Genomic DNA, 18,753 nt, shown 5'->3' with positions numbered 1-18,753 from the left:
GTGTTTTTTTAATGACAGCTTTATTGAGATCTACTCTACCCTCTTTTATTTTTTAATTTTATTTTATTTTAACATTTTTATTGGAGTATAATTGCTTTACAATGGTGTGTTAGTTTCTGCTTTATAACAAAGTGAATCAGTTATACATATACATATATCCCCATATCTCTTCCCTCTTGTGTCTCCCTCCCTCCCGCCCTCCCTATCCCACCCCTCTAGGTGGTCACAAAGCACCGAGCTGATCTCCCTGTGCTATGCGGCTGCTTCCCACTAGCTATCTATTTTACATTTGGTAAAATATGTGTATATGTGTATATGTCCATATATATACTACCACTCTCTCACTTTGTTCCAGCTTACTCCACTCTTTTAAAGTGTACAATTCAGTTAAGTTTTTAAATATATTTACCGAGTATCACCAGCATCAAATTCCAGAACATTTCACCACCCCAAAAAGAAACCCCATTCCCATTGGCCGTCACACCTCATTCCTTCTCCCCACACCCAAGCCCCTGACAACCACCAATCTACTCGCTAGCTCTACAAATTTGCCTACTCTGGCCATTTCATATAAGTGGAATCATATTATTTGTCCTTTTGTGTGTCAAAATTCCATTCTTTTTTATGGCCAAACAATATTCCATTGTATGGATATCCATTCATCAGTGGATGGACATTTGGGCTGTTTCCACCTTTTGGCTATTATGAATAATCCTGCTATAAATATTCTTGTACACATTTTTGCGTGAACATGCGTTTTCAATATTTTTGGATCTATACCTAGAAGTAGAACTGCTGGGTCACGTGGTAACTCTACATTTAACCGTTTGAGGAACTGCCAGACTGTTTTCCACAGCAGCTGCACCATTTTACATTCCCACCAGCAGTGTAAAAGAGTTCCAAATTTCTTCACATCCTCACCAGCACTTGTTATTGTCTGTCATTTTTATTCTAGCCATATTAGTAGGATTGAAGTATTTCATTGTGGATTTTATAAACATTTTGATGACTAATGACGTTAACCATCTTTTTATGTGCTTCTTTTCTATTGCATATTATTCTGTTAAATTCAGCCCATCATCTCAACTGATCACATATTTGGACCCTACTCCTATACTGCAATTCTTTCAGTGCCTGGTCAATTGCAAATGTCATGGGATAGCCTGTTCTCAAAAAAAAAAAAAAAAAATTATTGGCCATCTTGGGACAGATGGCAGGACCCTGTAGAATGACACAGGGAATTTCTTAGGTTGGCACTGAACCTCCTTTAGCCATCTCTGAGTGACAGTGAATTCTCTCCATAGCTCTAACCCTAACCAGCTCTCTGCTCAGGCTGTAGGGCTCTCTCATAGCCCTCTGCCCTGGGGCTGCTTCTCTGCCCCTCTGCACTTTCAGCAGATACTCCTTCGGACACCTGGGCCCCTTTTCCCCCACATTTGCCAGCTAAGCCCCCAAACTATAAAGTCTCCACACCACATCCATGGAGAGAAAACCATGTCTGGTTTCTGGAGAAATACCCAACTCCTTTCCTGTTTGGTTGGCTTATTCCTTCCTAGGTTCGTTCTCTCCCACCTAGACGCAATGCTCAGGAAGGCGAGAAGACCCTTCCCGATCTCAGTCTGGCGTTTGTGCCTTAAGTGACGGGGCTCTTAAATACACAGACGCTCCAGCACCCAGGCAGTGCGGCCACGGTCGACTGAGCAGCCAGAAGGAGGCTCACTGACTGAGATGGACTTGTCTCCTGCTTTTAGTTCCTTCATCCAGAGCAGGGCTTTTCAAGTTGTGGTCTGTGGACTGAGTCAGACACACCTGAGGGATGGGGGATAAGACTCCACAACTACTAAAGCAGATTTTCTATGGGGTGGATTCTGAAAAAAACACATTTAGAATAAGCGCCTCGAGGATTCCTACCTACACTGAATGATGAAACCCAGACGTCTAGAGGTGTTGTTATTAATGTATCGTTCATCGACAGACATGTATTCACAGGGCTCTTTAAAAATGTATATTTTTTATCCAAGGGCACACATCCTGTAATCAGTAGTGAGGATACAAACACAGACCTTCCAACTCCTTGCCTTTTGCTCCTTCCCCAGTGTATCAGCTGCCTCGCTTTTGTCTGCGGAAGCCTCGGGGCCAAAGCCTGAAGCACAGTCACCTGCTTGACATCAGAGAGCCTTGTCACTTTCCTAGAAGACGAGGGGCCTCTGTATCGCACTCCATCTCTGTAAGTGTCTCTCCCTGTCCCTTCCAAGATATAGAATGTACACTAAGCAGCTGTAGGATGAATATCCACATAACCCAGATATTAGCTAATTTATGTCAACCTTCCTTCACCACCTCATCCCCTAGCAAGCAGAAGGGATTGCATGCAAGTTTAAATAACTATAGACCCAACTCAGCCTTTTGCGCCAAACCATATTAGAAGTCAACAGCTCACCTCTGATTGGCTGTCTTTGATAGGGTGTCTACCTTGGTCCAATCAGCTGTGACCAGGGGCGTAAGCCATCTGGGCAAAAGATTGTGTGCAGAACCATTTCATTTAAAGAGTTGTGGGCAGTCACCCAAACCGACATTTCTAGAATAATTTAGAAGGTGGCCGAGTCACAGAAGGACTCCTGAATGTAAAGTCTATGATAATGAGTGTTCCATACATTCAGTGTTATTTGGTGACGCTTCAAACAGAAACAACACCATCCACTCTTACATTTCAATACGTGTTCAGTAATAATCATTCATTCAACCATACTTATTAACTACCTATTAGCTACTGGTCTATTTTCTAGGCATTAGAATACATTTATATTTCAAGAGGGATTCAGGGCTGTAGTGGGGAGGGGGATCACCATGTAAAGAAAGGACTTCTTACCACCACCAAGTATTTTCAATCTGAGACTAATGAACACCCACAAGGCTTTATTCAAAGGCCCAAGGCCAAGCTACCTACAACTACCTACAACTGGCAGTAGAAAACGACTAAAAGGATGTGTTATGAAAACACCTGAGAAAGGCAGAAGGAGGAGTGAGAAAGCGGAAGAGGGATTTTTTTTTTTCAGGCTGAAACGAATGAGTTTTACACACTGATGCTATAATGGTAACTCTTTCTCATGTTCCTTTCTCCCCCTCTGCAGCTTTACAGGTCTGTGAGATGCAGGCCTAAGTGGATCTGTGCAAAGGAAGGCTCTGACATAGGAATTCCTTTCCAGAAGCTTGAGGGATCTAATAGGTGGTAGTAGGAAATGCATTCGACTTGGTATCAAAGAATGGGGGTGCTCAGCCTTGCTTCGCTGGTTATATGACCTTGACCAAACTCCTCTGAGATTCAGTTTCCCTATTCGTAAGATTTAAAAGGTAATTTCTTACTCATTGTGTTGTTGTCTAAATTAAATGAGATATGCAATTTTAAAGTGTCTGGCACATAGGAGGTGTTCAATTAAAATTAGTAACTTTGGTTTCTTTATCTAAGAATGAGAATAATAATAGTAACTCAGGGGTGTTATGAGGGCTAAGTATTTTAGGCAAAAGTGTTTTGTAAATTACAAAGTCCTATACGTGTATCAGGTCATCATTATTTAAGAAATTTGAAAGTTGGGGTGGTGGTGGTGGGGTGTCGGGGGTTTTTTTGTTGCTTCTTAAAAATATACCTTATTGCTCCATCTAATGATAGACTTCATAGCTCTCTAGTTTCTATAGTTGAAAAAGAGCCAAAATGAGGCTAAGCTGAAATGATTTCTTCTTCCTGAGTCTTATAAAGCCAGAGAAATTTACCGTCTGGCTTTCGGAATGCCTGTTTAAGACAGGTCTGCCATAAAACTTATTTTTCACAGTGTCCAGAAATAACAGGTAAACGAGATAATGTGCAAAATGTCACTTTCCATAGAGCATGTGCTCAGTGAATGACTAATGCAATGGTCCCCAGTGTTTTTACCTTCCTTTTGGAATTTTACCCCAAGCACACACCCTTTAGAAAGATTAGTTTTTTAAACATGCATTAATTAAACAGTTCATTCATTTTACTTTTCATTCATCAAAGACCTTAGCCCATCTGGAACTATTTATTGGAGTTTCTAACTAGTCTGGGGCAGGAAGCTGCCCTACGAGGAGCTGTGATAATGGAAGACAACATAAGGAAACCTGAAACAGTAGTTAATGCATACATCTTTTCATGGTTAGCACCCGCCTTCTCTTAGACATTTTGAGATATTTGGGGAAACGTGACCATGCCTTTAAGTAGATCACAGTCTAGGAGGTGGATATTCAGGTATATGTAATGGGATAATATTTTGAAATAAACTAATTGACTAATTGTTTCATTTGCATACCTTGCCTTCCACCTGTCCCCTATTCTATGGAAGTATCTGTTTGCTGAAGAGGGAACTGGGATGGTGACAGCAGGAATGCCAAGAGAAAGTAGTCCACATTCAGTTTTGAAACCCAGAATAGCTATACGTGTCAACACCTAGACAAATCTCAAAAGCCAGGCTTTGTCACAAGGGAAAGAACCTTCTAAATTTCTTTTCCTAGTAGGAGCAACAGCTATGGACTTGGTCATAATCCAAACCTGCCTCCATGGTGCAGAAAGAACCCCCTTCTACCATCAGGGGCTTGGAATGAGGACAAGGCAGGGTGGGAGGCCAGTCCAGACAGGAAGTACAAATAGGACACCCAGTCTGCTCTTTCATCCAGTGGGGTATGAGGAGGAGAGAGGACAGCTGACAAACATGCCCTCCCTTTTCTCCCTCTTGGGGTGAAACCCAGAGGTGGAAAACTGGTCCAAATGTCCAGATGGGTTTGAGGATGCTGAGAACATTGTGCAGAGAGTGGACAAGCTGAGGTCTTACTTCAGAAACTCAGTGTGTGGCCCTGTCCATCCTGGTTTGGGCAGCAGCACAGCAGCTGTTGGACATATGAGTTCCTGGCCAGATTCTAGAGTGCGCGCCTGAGGGTCTGGGAGCTGCTAATAGACCAGCAGGGGCCTGGGGCAGGGGTAAAGGGGCTGCTCTGTCCAGACTTCTTGGCAGATACAGAGATCAGTGCCTAGCACAACGTGGGGCACACTCACAAAACCTTAGCTAATAGAGGTGCCGTTGGCTTATCAGCAAGCACAAACCTGGGAATTCCAAATGTCGGTGCAAATAATCAACAATCTATAACAGGAACAGAAGACAGCTGCGTCCAGCCAGACGGAGGATTACAGCCCGGGAGCGCAGCTTGCTTTCCAAGAAAGCAAGCCCTCTGGAGAAGCGTGGTTTTCAGTACAGTTTTGTATCTTGTCAGAATCAAAGAACGTCAAATATGACAGAGGTACATTCCATCAAGCTTTCAAATGAGGCAGATTAGCACATACATAGCGAGTCAGCAGGACCTCGGTATCTGGGAAGGGAAGCTTATCTTCGAAGGAGTACTAGCTGGGGGCTATGAAGGGGTGGGGAGAGGCATTTATCCCTATCTTCACAATGGACATACTTTACTTTGGGATAATGCATTCTTCTCTTAATGGCTAAAGCAGATGTACAATGCATGATAAACAGGCCATAAAGACAGGCCCCTCTCATGAACATGAATTCAAGCCAGATCACGTATAAGCCAGGATGACTTACCCATACCTCAATATGTGAACATTCCTTCCATCACAAAGATCTACATGGCACTGGAGGAAAAGCATGTGTGTGATGGGGCAGAGCAAGTGATAATCCCAGGTGCAATTTACTCATTGTGTCAGCCGCGGTCCATTCAGAAAGACAGAAACCTCCCTAGGTATTTCACACAGGGAATTTACTACAGAGAATTGGTCATCCAGGGTATGGAAACTGAGAAGCCAAATAGGGGACAATGAGGCATCCGGAGATCATAAAAGCAGGGGGAGAAAAGCTGCTAACTGTTTAGCCAGAAGGACAACATATTAGCAGCTCCATGGATATGGAATGTCTGAATTATAAATAGGGTTATTTTATAAAAATAAGAAGATGTAGGTAAATTCTTCCCCCAGGTAGCTGCCTGGTTCCTCCCTTATCTCCATCAGGCCTTAACATCTCAGCAAGGCCTTCCCTGGCCATCCTCCTGCGACTGGCACCTCCCTTCCCCCAGCCCCTGCTTTATTTTCTTCCAAAGCACTTACCATCAACTGACAGGCTTGAGATTTACTTGTCTGTTGATTTTCTCTCCCTACCCCCACCTCACACTAGACTTGAAACTCTATAAAGGCAGCCAGGGGCTTCCCTGGTGGCGCAGTGGATAAGAATCCGCCTGCCAATGCAGGGGACACGGGTTCGAGCCCTGGTCCAGGAAGATCCCACATGCCGCGAAGCAACTAAGCCCGTGTGCCACAACTACTGAAACTCACACGTCTAGAGCCCGTGCTCCGCAACAAGAGAAGCCACCGCAATGAGATACCCGCGCACGCAACGAAGAGTAGCCCCCGCTGGCCACTACTAGAGAGAAGCCTGCGCTCAGCAACAAAGACCCAACGTAGCCAAAAATTATAAAGGCAGACATTTTGGTCTGTTTTGTTCATTGCCACGTCCCAGCCAGTGCAGAGCTGGTGCCGAGTCACTATTATGGGTACAGCTTGTCTATCATACTGTCACGCGTCCTCACCTGCAAAGCCCACTTTTAATTTCTCTGGCTTCCTGTTCTAGAAAATGAGAGTGGAGTTCAAGGATCTCCAAGGGCTCTTCCACAGAGGCATTCCTTCGTTCTGGGTTCTTCCTATTGAAACATATTCCCTATATGTGGAATCTAAAAAATAAAACAAATTAGTGAATATAACAAAGCAGAAACAGACTCACAGATTTTAGAGAACAAACTAGTGGTTATGGGGCAGGGGAGAGGGGCAGCATTCGGGTGGGGGATTAAGAAGTACAAACTATTATGTATAAAATAAATAAACTACAAGGATATATTGTACAGCATGGGGAATATAGCCAATATGTTATAACTATAAATGGAGTATAATCTTTAAAAATTGTGAATTACTATATTGTACACCTGAAACTACTATAATATTGTAAATCAACTGTACCACAATTTTTTTAAAAAGATTCCCTAGAAGTTTCTATTCCCTCCACATAGGGGCAGCAAAGGACAGTGAATCCCAAGGGCTGGCCAAGTGGCGCGGCAGAGCTCTCTCTATGATGACAGCAGCGAGTGACGAGACCATGCAAGCATTTTCACTCCTCTCCATCCCGCTCCCCTGCCATCCTCCTCTGAGTCTCAGAAAGGTCAGAGCTTTGTTTTCTTTGTGTCCCAACCTACCACCAAGAAACACTGGGTCACAAGTTTGAAGATTAAACAAAGCATGACAATTAGGGATAAAAACAGACCAGAAACCACCTAAAGCAATCAGACATGCCTGAGATAAGCTAATAACAATAATTGAGAACTGGATTTAGCTCCAAATTTCTAGATCTCTGGGCAGGGCCGAGATTAGAATGAGGTGAGTGAGCTCTCATCTCAAATGCTAAGTATAAAGAGAAGAGCAGCCAAAACCCTCAGCCGTCAAAATAAATAGTTTTTTTTTTTTTTTTTTTTTTGCGGTACGCGAGCCTCTCACTGTTGTGGCCTCTCCCGTTGCGGAGCACAGGCTCCGGACGCGCAGGCTCAGCGGCCATGGCTCACGGGCCCAGCCACTCCGCGGCATGTGGGATCTTCCCGGACCAGGGCGCGAACCCGTGTCCCCTGCATAGGCAGGCGGACTCCCAACCACTGCGCCACCAGGGAAGCCCAATAAATAGTATTTTTGTGCAATATTTCTAAAAATCTAAATTAACAACCCAAAAAATCTCATGATGCACAAATGTCAAAAATTTAAATAAAATTACATAAAACATGTATATAGGGCACACATTTTTCTTTTTGCCTCAGGTCCAAAATAGCTCCACACAGCATGGTTTGTGGAGGTTTGGTATTTTGTTCATTGTGCATTTTGTGGCATTAATTTTGACTTTTAAAAAGTACTGCATTGACATACTATTTATCTTAATTACAGAGTATTTGGTGTCCCTTTATATTTTCCACTTGGGCTCACTCTAATCCAGGCCTGCTGGACCCGTCTCCCTAGGCGGCATCAGAATCACTCAAGTCATATATACGCTACCAAATGTGAAATAGACAGCTAGTGGGAAGCAGCCGCACAGCACAGGGAGATCAGCTCGGTGCTTTGTTACCACCTAGAGGGGTGGGATAGGGAGGGTGGGAGGGAGGGAGACGCGAGAGGGAGGAGATATGGGAACATACGTATATGTATAACTGATTCACTTTGTTATAAAGCAGAAACTAACACACCATTGTAAAGCAATTATACTCCAATAAAGATGTTAAAAAAAAAAAAGGATCACTCAAGTCCCCTGGCTGGCAACCCCTTGCTGGGCATCCTCCACGTCTGGGATGTCCTGGTGAGAATCTGCAGCTGGCCCTTGGTTCACACACCTTGGCCCCTCCCCTTGGGCCTGGCACCAGCCTTCAGATCCTTCTCAACTCAGTCCAGGCAGCAATATCTACTGATCAGGACTGGCAGATGAGACAAAACCTTATAAGGACCTGGGAAATCATCTCTATTAGGGACAACTGACATAACATTGTAGGGGTGAGGCTGGAGGAAAGTTCCGGGTCCAAATCTCGTTCTAGGCTGACCGACGAAGGTACAGAGTTGTGGACAGAGCTGTCAGTAGAAAAGGTGAGGAAATTATTGCTGTAGGTCAGGGCTGTCTAACAGAACTTTCTGTGACAACAGAAATGTTCTACATCTGCACAGGACAATACTGTAGCCACTAACCACATGTGGCTATTGGGCATGTGAAATATGGCTAGTGCAACTGAGCAACTGAATTTTTAAATTTATTTAATTTGGATTAATTTAAATTTAAATGGTCGACGTGACCAATGGCTATTGTATTATAGTGCAGCTCTAGCTCAGTGATTCTCAAATTCTACTTGCATTGGAATCATCTGCAGGACTTGTTAAAGTAGGTTGCTGAGCCCATCTCAGAGTTTCTGATCCAGTGGGTCTGGGGTGGGGCCCAAGAGTTTATAGTTCTAACAGCTTCCCAGGTGATGCCAATGTTGCTGGTCTGGGAACACGCCGAGACCACTGATCCAGAGAGGATTCTGATTCCAATCAGCTTTGGGATTATTAAACCAATCACGTTATGTCTTGGTGTTGGCTTATCTTGGAGCAAAACGTCAGCCTGGGCTTTAGAGAAGGATAGATATGGATTCACATCCCTGCTCCTCCACTAATTAGCTGTATGACCTTCCATAATCTGCTCCCTCACAAAATGGAAATAATAGTACATACCAAATAGGGTAATTACAAAGATTAAATGTGATAAGGTATATATGTCATTCGATATGTTTTTAAGGTCATTTCCTGCTCAGAAAGTGTATTAACTAGGATTATATATGTGGACAATGTAATTTGTAACATAACATCAGGCATTTCCACAAAAAAATTCTGTCAAGATTCCCCAGTGCTGGTGTGTTAATTACTGTATATAACAAATTACCCCCCAATGTAGTGATTTCAAACAACATGTATTTTATTACCTCACAGTTTCTGTGGGTCAAAAATGTGCATGTGGCTTAGCTGGGTATTTCTGGCTCACTGTCTCTCATGAGATTGTAGTAAAACTGCCAGGGCTGCCGTCTCAACTGAAGTCTTGACTCGGGTGGGTGCAACTCCAAATAAAAGTAATAAACTTATTCTCCTCTTTCATGTTAGTCACACTCTTCATATTAACAATACCAATGATAATAACAAACACCAACATTTACAAAAGCCACAAATACCCACCATATGTAAAAACCCCTATCTCATATGCTTTTGTTACTAGCTTAATTCTAACAATAATATTCATTCATACAGGCCCAGAAATAATTATCTCAAACGGACGATGAATTACCATCCAAACCCTTAAATTATCACTTAGCTTCAAAACAGACTATTTCTCAATAATATTTGTACCAGTAGCATTATTTAGAAGATGGTTTATTATAGAATTTTCAATATGATATATACACTCTGATTCTAATGGTAACCGATTCTTTAAATATTTACTCCTCTTTCTTATCACAATATTCATTCTTGTCACTGTGAACAACTTTTTTTCAACGTTTTATTGGATGAGAGGGGTCGGAATTGTATCTTTTCTTCTTATCGGATGATGGTATGGGTGAGCAGATGCAAATACAGCTGCTCTCCAAGCAATTCTGTGTAACCTGATCGGAGACATTGGATTTATGAGAGTAAGAGCATGATTTCTATTTAACTCAAACGCATGAGATCTGCAACAAATCTTCATACTCGACCTAGGCCACTCAAACCTACCTCTAATAGGACTCGTGTTAGCCGAAACTGGAAAATCCGCCCAATTTGGTCTTCACCCACGACTTCCCTCAGCAGCAGAGGGGAGGGCCCTACCCCCGTTTCAGCCTTACTCCACTCAAGTGCAATGGTTGTAGCAGGTATTTTCCTACTTATCCGCTTTTACCCTTTAACAGAAAATAATAAATTCATCCAAACAATAGCATTATGCTTAGGGGCTATTACTACACTATTTGCAGCAACATGCGCCCTTACCCAAGGTGATATTAAAAAAAACTGTCGGGGCTTCCCTGGTGGCGCAGTGGTTGCGAGTCCGCCTGCCGATGCAGGGGACACGGGTTCGTGCCCCATTCCGGGAGGATCCCACATGCCGCGGAGCAGCTGGGCCCGTGAGCCATGGCCGCTGAGCCTGCGCGTCCGGAGCCTGTGCTCCGCAACGGGAGAGGCCACGACAGTGGGAGGCCCTGCGTACCACAAAAAAACCCCAAAAACAAACAAACAAAAACTGTCGCTTTTTCTCCTTCAAGCCAGTTAGCCCTTATAATGGCAACAATCGGTATTAACCAGCCTTATCTAGCATTCCTCCACATCTGCACACACGCCTTTTTTAAGGCCATATTGTTTTAGGTGCTCTATTATTCACAGCCTAAATGATGAACAAGACACTTGAAAAATAGAAGGCCTATTTAAAGCAGTACCTTCTACTGTAACAGCCCTCATTATTGGAAGCCTAGCACTGACAGGAATACCATTCCTCACTGGATTTTATTCTAAAGACCTAATTCTCAAAACCACTAACTTATACCAACGCCTGAGGCCCGCAAATAACTCTTAATTGCCACGTCCCTCCCAGCTGATAATAGGACTTGCATTATTTTCTTCGCACTGCTAGGACAACCCCGCTTTTCCACCTTAACTTTAATCAGTGAAAATAATCCACTCCTAATTAATTCCACTTCTTTGGTTCTTTTTTTCTACATTATTATTGCGGTAAGCTATATGTAAAATCTGCTATTTTAACCACTTTTAAATGTACAGTTCTGTGGCATTCAGTACATGCACATTGTTGTGCAACCGTCACCACCATCCATCTCCAGAACTTTTGCACCTTCCCCACTTGAAACTCCCTGTGGATTAGATATTAACTCCCTCTTCCCCACAGCACCCCTCAGCCCCTGGCAACTATCATGCTACTCTCTGTCCCTATGAATCTGACTTCTCTACGTACCTCATACAAGTGGGATCATAGAATATTTGTCCTTTTGTGACTGGTTTATTGCACTTAGCATAATGTCCATGCAGTAGCATGTGTCAGAAGTGCCTTCCTTTTCATGGCTGAATAGTATTCCACTGTATGCATACACAATGTTTTGCATAACTATTCAACCATCAGTGGACACCTGGGCTGCTTCCACCTTTTGACTGTTGTAAACAATGCTGCTATGAACACAGGTATACAACTGTCCAAGTTCCTGCTTTCGTTTCTTTGGGGTGAGGGGATTCACTGCAGTTACTCACATGATGGCTGGAAAGTGTCGGTTCATTTCAGGCTATCGGACTGAAGGCCTCAGTTCTTGACTATACCACACGGCCCTGTCCACGAGGCTACTTACAACAGGACAGCTTGCCTCCACAGCACAAGGGGTAAGACGGGGGTCGGGGGGAATCCTTTTTAACCTAATCTCAGGAGTGACAAGCCACCACGTCTGCCACATTCTATTCATGAGAAGTGCGTTAACAAGTCCAGGCCATACTCCAGGGGAGGGGATCGCACAAGGGGTGAATGCCAGCAGGTAGGGATCATTGGGAGACATGTTCCATACTGCCTACCACAGCCAGAATTTTGACTCTAATAGCTGGATCTGCAGTGCAAGTACCTATATAAAAGGATACCTAGAAAAGTCCTTTAACTCTGGATTTCTACGGATGACAAAAAATGTTTTTGACATTAACTGGACCCAAAATTCAGCATGAGAAACACAACCTTCTGCACATTATCCTACGTGTAATTCTACGGTACTGCCGCTATTCGAAGGGATACTGCATTCACCTGGCAGTTTTTCCTTAGCACAGCGCTGACGATTGTCTGCTTCTGATGCACACCTTTTGTCATCCAGCCCAGCCACACACTGAGTCTTCCAGTCTCTATATAAAAAAGCCTCAAATGCCAGCCAGCCATTTGGGTTCAGCCCCCACGGTTCCGCATCTCAATTCCCAACTTGAGCTCCGGGCTCTGCATCCTCAACCTCCGTATCTATCTTTACCCTTCCTGATGTGGAGTCTGTCCTTCCCCAGCTCTGATCCCACCCATCACAACCCTCTCAATGCTCCTGGGGAAGCCACACCTGCTCCACAGATGAGACCAACTAGCTTGAGGATCTACCCAGCCCTTCCCCTCATTCAGGGATTATCTCCATGATGGTCCCATCTGCTTATTTCTTCATACAGGCTCTACTGCTCTTCTCTGTCTCAGGCTGGGCTATCACTCTCTTCGGAGGTTAATCACTGCCCATACACAGTCCCCGCAGATACTGGGACACTTTGGACGGAAACATGCACCCCCATATATTTTCTGCCCTCCCCAGGCCCCATTTTTCACCATCTGATACCTAATACGTATTGCATAAATTACTTCAGTATTTTGAAAACGATGAACCAGCTCTCCCTCTTTTAAATTATTTTAATCTCTATTCTGCAGATAAGAAAAATGAGACTCAGAGAGGTTAAGAACTACCCAAGGTCACACAGCAGTGACAGAAAAACTCCACAGAGTTACCATTGAGTTTCCAGGATGTCCTGAGTGGTTTGTGATTTTTTTTTTTTTCAGGCTGAAAGCCTAGTGGGATGACCACAATTCAGAGGGCGCTGTCTTTCTATTCTGCTCTGTACTCACCCAACACAACCCATCTCCCAATGCACAGAGCCACAGTCCACTACCTCGGACAGCCAAGGACAGGGGATGAAATGCCTATGATCCTACAGTCCTGCGGCATCAACTACCTCACCTTCACTGATCCAACCAGAGGAAGACATCCGACCCAAGCAAAGCTAATAAGATTGCCTCTCTTTGATATTTGGAATTGGGGCATTAAAATGCACAGGGACTCAGATGGCAGAACCGTAAGGTCATGCAGAGATGGGGCTGGAGTCAGTGGCCTGGCAAGTCCGAGTTATGTGGGAAGCAAGGCTGGGGACTTCCCTGGTGGTCCAGTGGTTAGGACTCTGTGCTCCCAATGCAGGGGACTCGGGTTTGATCCCTGGTCGGGGAACTAAGATCCCACATGCAGCATGGCGTGGCCAAAAAAAAAAAAAAAGTTAGGCAAGGCTGTTATCTTTAGAGGTAGGGTAGGGTAGGGTAGGTGCCCAGACTGTGGAAGTAAGCTGCCAGGTTTGATCAATGCCTCCCACTTACCCGCTGCAGGATTTGGGGCAAGCTGCTTCACCTTTACATGACTCAGTTTTCTCATCTGTAAAATGGGGAAACAAACAGTATTTAACTCAACTCGTTGTTGTTATAATGAAATGAGTGAACATCCACCAAGGTCGTAGCGTGGGCACACAGCACACGCTAGGAACTGCTAGCTGTGGTTATTCCAGAGCCGAGAAGACACCCGTAGCTGGAGACCCAAGGATGGAGCAGCTCCCCATGACTTTCCACTTACCAGCAGGTCTGCCAGGACTCAGAGCACTTTATTTCAACCACCAAAAGGTTTCCCCAGAAAAGTAAGAGGAGATTTCCTATGGTATTTTACCTAATTAAATTTCACCTCACACTAAAAGTCTAAAAGTTTAAAAATCATACGCCACACTGATTTGGAAGTTTTATTCTTTTTATTGCAAATTTCTGATAAAGGAAACTACAGGGAAGCTGATTCTCATTTAAACTTTGGTGATAAGAGGACGTTGGAGCTCGGGGCTCACAACACGTGAGTCACCCAGGGGCCTCTGACGTGTGCGGCCGCCTGCATTCCCTCCCAGAGGTTCTGACTTAGTTGGTCTGGGGGCGCAGTCTGGGCGCTGGTAGCTTTTTGAACTGCCCAGGTGATTCCAACTTGCAGCCAGGGTGGAGAACCCCCGCCAGAACTCGTGACGTGGTGGTGGCAGCATTAGAAGCATCAACCACTCACGTCACCCCTTGACCTGAGTCCAGCTGGTGTCCTCTGTCCCCCTCTTCCCAGGTGTGACACGTGCTGACTCTTCCTCCTCGGGGCCCGCAGAGGAGAGAGACGCTGGAGGGGCCGTGGCTCTCGGTGCTGTGGTTTGTGCTGAAGCCAGGAGAACTGTACTAAACACGGCTACTCTATCACAAAAAGAAACTCACTTTCTGATTGCGGAAGAGCATTAACCTTTTTGTTTTTTCACTAAGTGGACATAGTCTTCCTATATAGAGATGCAAAGATTGGTGACAAAATAAGGAAATATATGTTGGATGACATATTCCTTACGTGACTTCTCAGGTCCAAGTTAAAAAAAAAATTTGTCAAGCCATTGAGGGTAAACTATTATGTACTTCAGCAGCATAATTTCTATGGGTGAACAGTAACAGCCAGTTAGAGATTTCAGTTATGATTTCTTCTAAAATAGAAAATGCTTTAATTTTCCTGAGTCCTAAGCAAACAAAAAAAAGTTTTTCAATTTTTCAAAGTATCCCTGTTTTCTTTTTCCTGGCCACCCTCGTAGTTTAGAATGGCGTGTGTCTCGCTATTAGCTTTTACGGACACAGGTGAACGAATAGCACTGGTGCCCATTTTCAATGACTAATCAAATATAGCGATTGAAAATAAAACACCCATCATCTACGAAGTTGCTCAAAATGAACGTTTCTTAACATTGTTATAAATGCAATATCAATTTGATTCTCTGGCCATACAAAAGTATGAATATCTGTTCCGTTACTGATAGTGAATGATTAACATCTTAACAGTGATAAAATTCTTAAGAGCATTTAAAAAATACATAGGATCCCATTTTTACATCATAATTCTGATGTATTATCGTGCCTTCTATTTTGTCCGCAAAACTTTTATAGGGTACGGTGCACTGACGTGATAAAACCAAGGCACAAGAATATAGTTACAATAAGTGTATATAAACCCTAGCACTTTGTGTCAATTTTGGAAAAATTTAGAGAGGAGATCAAAGAGCCTGAAAAATTTTCACATCCCATTACGATTAATGAACAACTAATTGTGTAATAAACAGGCTATTAACCGCCATTCCGTTATTGAATATATGGCTATCATTATACAGGCGGTGGATAACTGAAAAAGGTTTTCAATATTAAAACCTGGTATAACTAGGTGGTCGATGTAGATAATTGTGCCTTGCATTATCTAGATAATTGTCTTAAGTTTCCATTTTAATTTGTAATCTATATGGCAGTTACCAATTTTTAAACTATTTTCACTGCATAAATGGTAGGGTTTTTTCCAAATGTTAAATCCCCTCCCCCTACAAAAGACAGATTTACAAGAAAATACCAATATAAGAAATGCACAGACAACAATAATAAAATCCAAATATGGACTCAAGGGTTGAATTCTAATCTATCAGGACATTCTCTTAATTTAGGGTGAGGAACAACACATTCCTGTGATAATTCATTATCTTCTTAATTTAAAAAAATCACCACGACATTTTTCAAGAGTAAAGTCTTGGCTAGAGCATCAAGCATCGAAGGAAAATTGTTAAGTCTTTTCTCATTCATAAAACGAAAGGGATAAAAGCCTTTCAAAATCCAGGGAGGGCAGGATATTCCATTGAATTTAGAGAAGTGGAATAAAGTGGTAAAAACTGTACGTAATACTTTTAAAGAGAGTGTTCTCAAGACTCCAGGTAAACATTTAGAACCATGAAAACACATTTCTCGGCACATGCACGCCATGAATAGAACAATCCTGAATGCAGGTACAGCCTGGCTACAGAGGTATCCAGTTCCCGGCCCCACTGGCAAAACCACCTTTGAGGTCCATGTCCCAAGTCCCTTCACATTGGAGCTTCCGGCTTCTGCATCTGTTGGATTTGCTTCTGTAGCTGGTCCTTGTCCAGCTTCATCTTGGCTTCGAGAACTTGCCTGAGGGATCCTATGCTTTCATAGATGGCTGTAAACCCTTCAAGAAGAGGTAAATTTCATAGGAGTCAATATTAAAAAACAAGCCTGTATCAAACCTACAGCAGATAGTAATAACTGATCTGGGCAAAAGATATCAATAGATACTAAAACTACTGGAATAACAGTTTGATGGGAAACAGGATAGTTACCTAGTTTCAGAGTATCTCCCTACAGATAGATACAAAGGGAAAAAGGAAATATTACAGCGGAGAAATCTGACAGACACCACTTTAACCAAGAGATCAAAGCTAACTTCACCAACACTGGGAGGAACCAACATCATGTATCCTCGATAAGAAAACCCTGGGAAGGACACATCACTTCTGTGGCATTTCTGTTCAAAATGCACACCCTGAATCTCATTAAAAGGAAGGAAACAGATCCAGACTGTGGGACACACAAAGTGCTGGCTTGTGCTCTTTAATGATGACAACACTACTGTGGAACTGACCTAGATTAAAGGAGACTAAATAAAGAAACATGGTAACTAAATATGATACGTGATTCTGGATTAGAACCTGGATTGGGGAAGGTCTGCTGTAAAGGAAACAATGGTGAAACTTGACAATTGAGTATTGAAAAATGTTTCATCAGGGCTTCCCTGGTGGCGTAGTGGTTGAGAATCTGCCTGCCGATGCAGGGGACACCGGTTCGAGCCCTGATCTGGGAAGATCCCACATGCCGCGGAGCAACTGGGCCCGTGAGCCACAATTACTGAGCCTGCGCGTCTGGAGCCTGTGCTCCGCAACAAGAGAGGCCGCGATAGTGAGAGGCCCGCGCACCGCAATGAGGAGTGGCCCCTGCTTGCCGCAACTAGAGAAAGCCCTTGCACAGAAACAAAGACCCAACGCAGCAAAAATAAATAAATAATTAAATAATTAAAAATTTTTTTAAAAAGGCAAAATTCCTTAAAAAAAAAAAAGAAAAATGTTTCATCAATATTGCACTGTACCATAGTTACTTAAGAGAATGTCCTTGTTCTTAGGGTATATACATTGAAATAATATAGGGGTAAAAAGGTATTCTGGCTTCTGCAACTTACTCCCAAAAGATTTAGGAAAAAAACTTATATTCATACACACACTCACACATTAAGCAAATTTCAAAAGTGTTAACAATTGGTGACTCTAAGTGAAAGATGTATAGTTTTTGGACTAGTCTTAATGGTTTTACTAAATTTGAAATTATTTCAAAATAAAAAGCTAAAAATAGAAAAAATTCCCAATCAAAAGGTCATTTTGTATTATTCTATATTCGTATTGGTTTTTTAAAAATTTATTTATTTATTTATTTTTGGCTTCTTTGGGTCTTCGTTGCTGCGCATGGGCTTTCTCTAGTTGCGGTGAGCAGGAGCTACTGTTCGTTGCGGTGCGCGGCTTCTCATTGCAATGGCTTCTCTTGTTGCAGAGCATGGGCTCTAGGTACATGGGCTTCAGTTGTTGTGGCTAACGGGCTCAGTAGTTGTGGCTCACGGGCTCTAGAGTGCAGGCTCAGTAGTTGTGGCGCACGGGCTTAGCTGCTCCACGGCATGTGGGATCTTCCTGGACCAGGGATCGAATCCATCCATGTCCCCTGCATTGGCAGGTGGATTCTTAACCACTGCTCCACCAGGGAAGTTCCCTATTGGTTTTTAAAATAAGTGTCAAAAACATCTTGTCTTCATTAGCATATTTAGAGTTTTCTCTCAGAAAATTTTCTTTATGTAACAATTCATGAAAAAGAAGTATAAAAACTCCTTATTAAAAATAATTTTGTTGGGAATTCCCCGGTGGTCCAGTGGTTAGGATTCAATACTTTTGCTGCCGAGGGCCTGGGTTGAATCCTGGTCAGGGAACTAAAGATCCCGCAAGCCACGTGGTGCAGCCAAAATAATAATAATAATAATATTAATAATAAAAAATGAGTGAGTTTTTAAAAAAATAATGTCCTTAACTGAATGAAAAGATACAACATATTACTAAATAAAAGAGTAGGTTACAATTCAGCATGTATTGCATGAGTCTGTATTTGGAAAAGCATATATATATATATCCTGTATGTATAGAAAGATAATACACATAAAAAAGAACTCTGGGTAATAGGAGGGTTTATTTTTTTTGTGTGCTTTATGATTTTCCACTAAGAAGTTTGTTTTCGTAACAAGAAAAAGTCAATATTTTTAATTTTTAAAAGGCTCCTATGCATTTCTTATTAGGTACTAACTATTCACAACCTCAGTGATATGCTGGATAGCTGACAATAAATCCACTCAGCAAATGATGCAAAGTTAACCATCAATAAAATATTCATCTACCATATTCTACCCAAAAGACCAAGAAAG

At 42.8% G+C, this 18,753-nt stretch overlaps 2 protein-coding genes across 8 annotated transcripts in view; both read right to left on the bottom strand.

Annotated features, from left to right (window-relative positions):
- GCNT3 (glucosaminyl (N-acetyl) transferase 3, mucin type) overlaps window positions 1-13,981 on the bottom strand; it is a 106,715-nt gene extending 92,734 nt beyond the window's left edge. Inside the window, exon 1 of the mRNA XM_067748679.1 lies at window positions 13,734-13,981. The gene's annotated coding sequence lies outside the window, so the exon portion shown is untranslated. The remainder of the gene's footprint in view (window positions 1-13,733) is intronic.
- A 152-nt stretch (window positions 13,982-14,133) lies between these two features.
- Window positions 14,134-18,753, bottom strand: part of FAM81A (family with sequence similarity 81 member A) — a 126,354-nt gene continuing 121,734 nt past the window's right edge. For all 7 annotated transcript variants that reach the window (XM_067748700.1, XM_067748733.1, XM_067748692.1 and 4 more), the window contains exon 9: window positions 14,134-16,431. In XM_067748700.1, the coding sequence (XP_067604801.1) occupies window positions 16,307-16,431 (125 nt within the window). In that variant the 3' untranslated portion in view covers window positions 14,134-16,306. The remainder of the gene's footprint in view (window positions 16,432-18,753) is intronic.

This window comes from Pseudorca crassidens, chromosome 1 (assembly GCF_039906515.1).
Source record: "Pseudorca crassidens isolate mPseCra1 chromosome 1, mPseCra1.hap1, whole genome shotgun sequence".
In the NCBI taxonomy this organism is placed as follows: domain Eukaryota; kingdom Metazoa; phylum Chordata; class Mammalia; order Artiodactyla; family Delphinidae; genus Pseudorca; species Pseudorca crassidens.
Note: the sequence above shows the minus strand (reverse complement) of the source record. Positions and strands in the feature narration are given on the sequence as shown.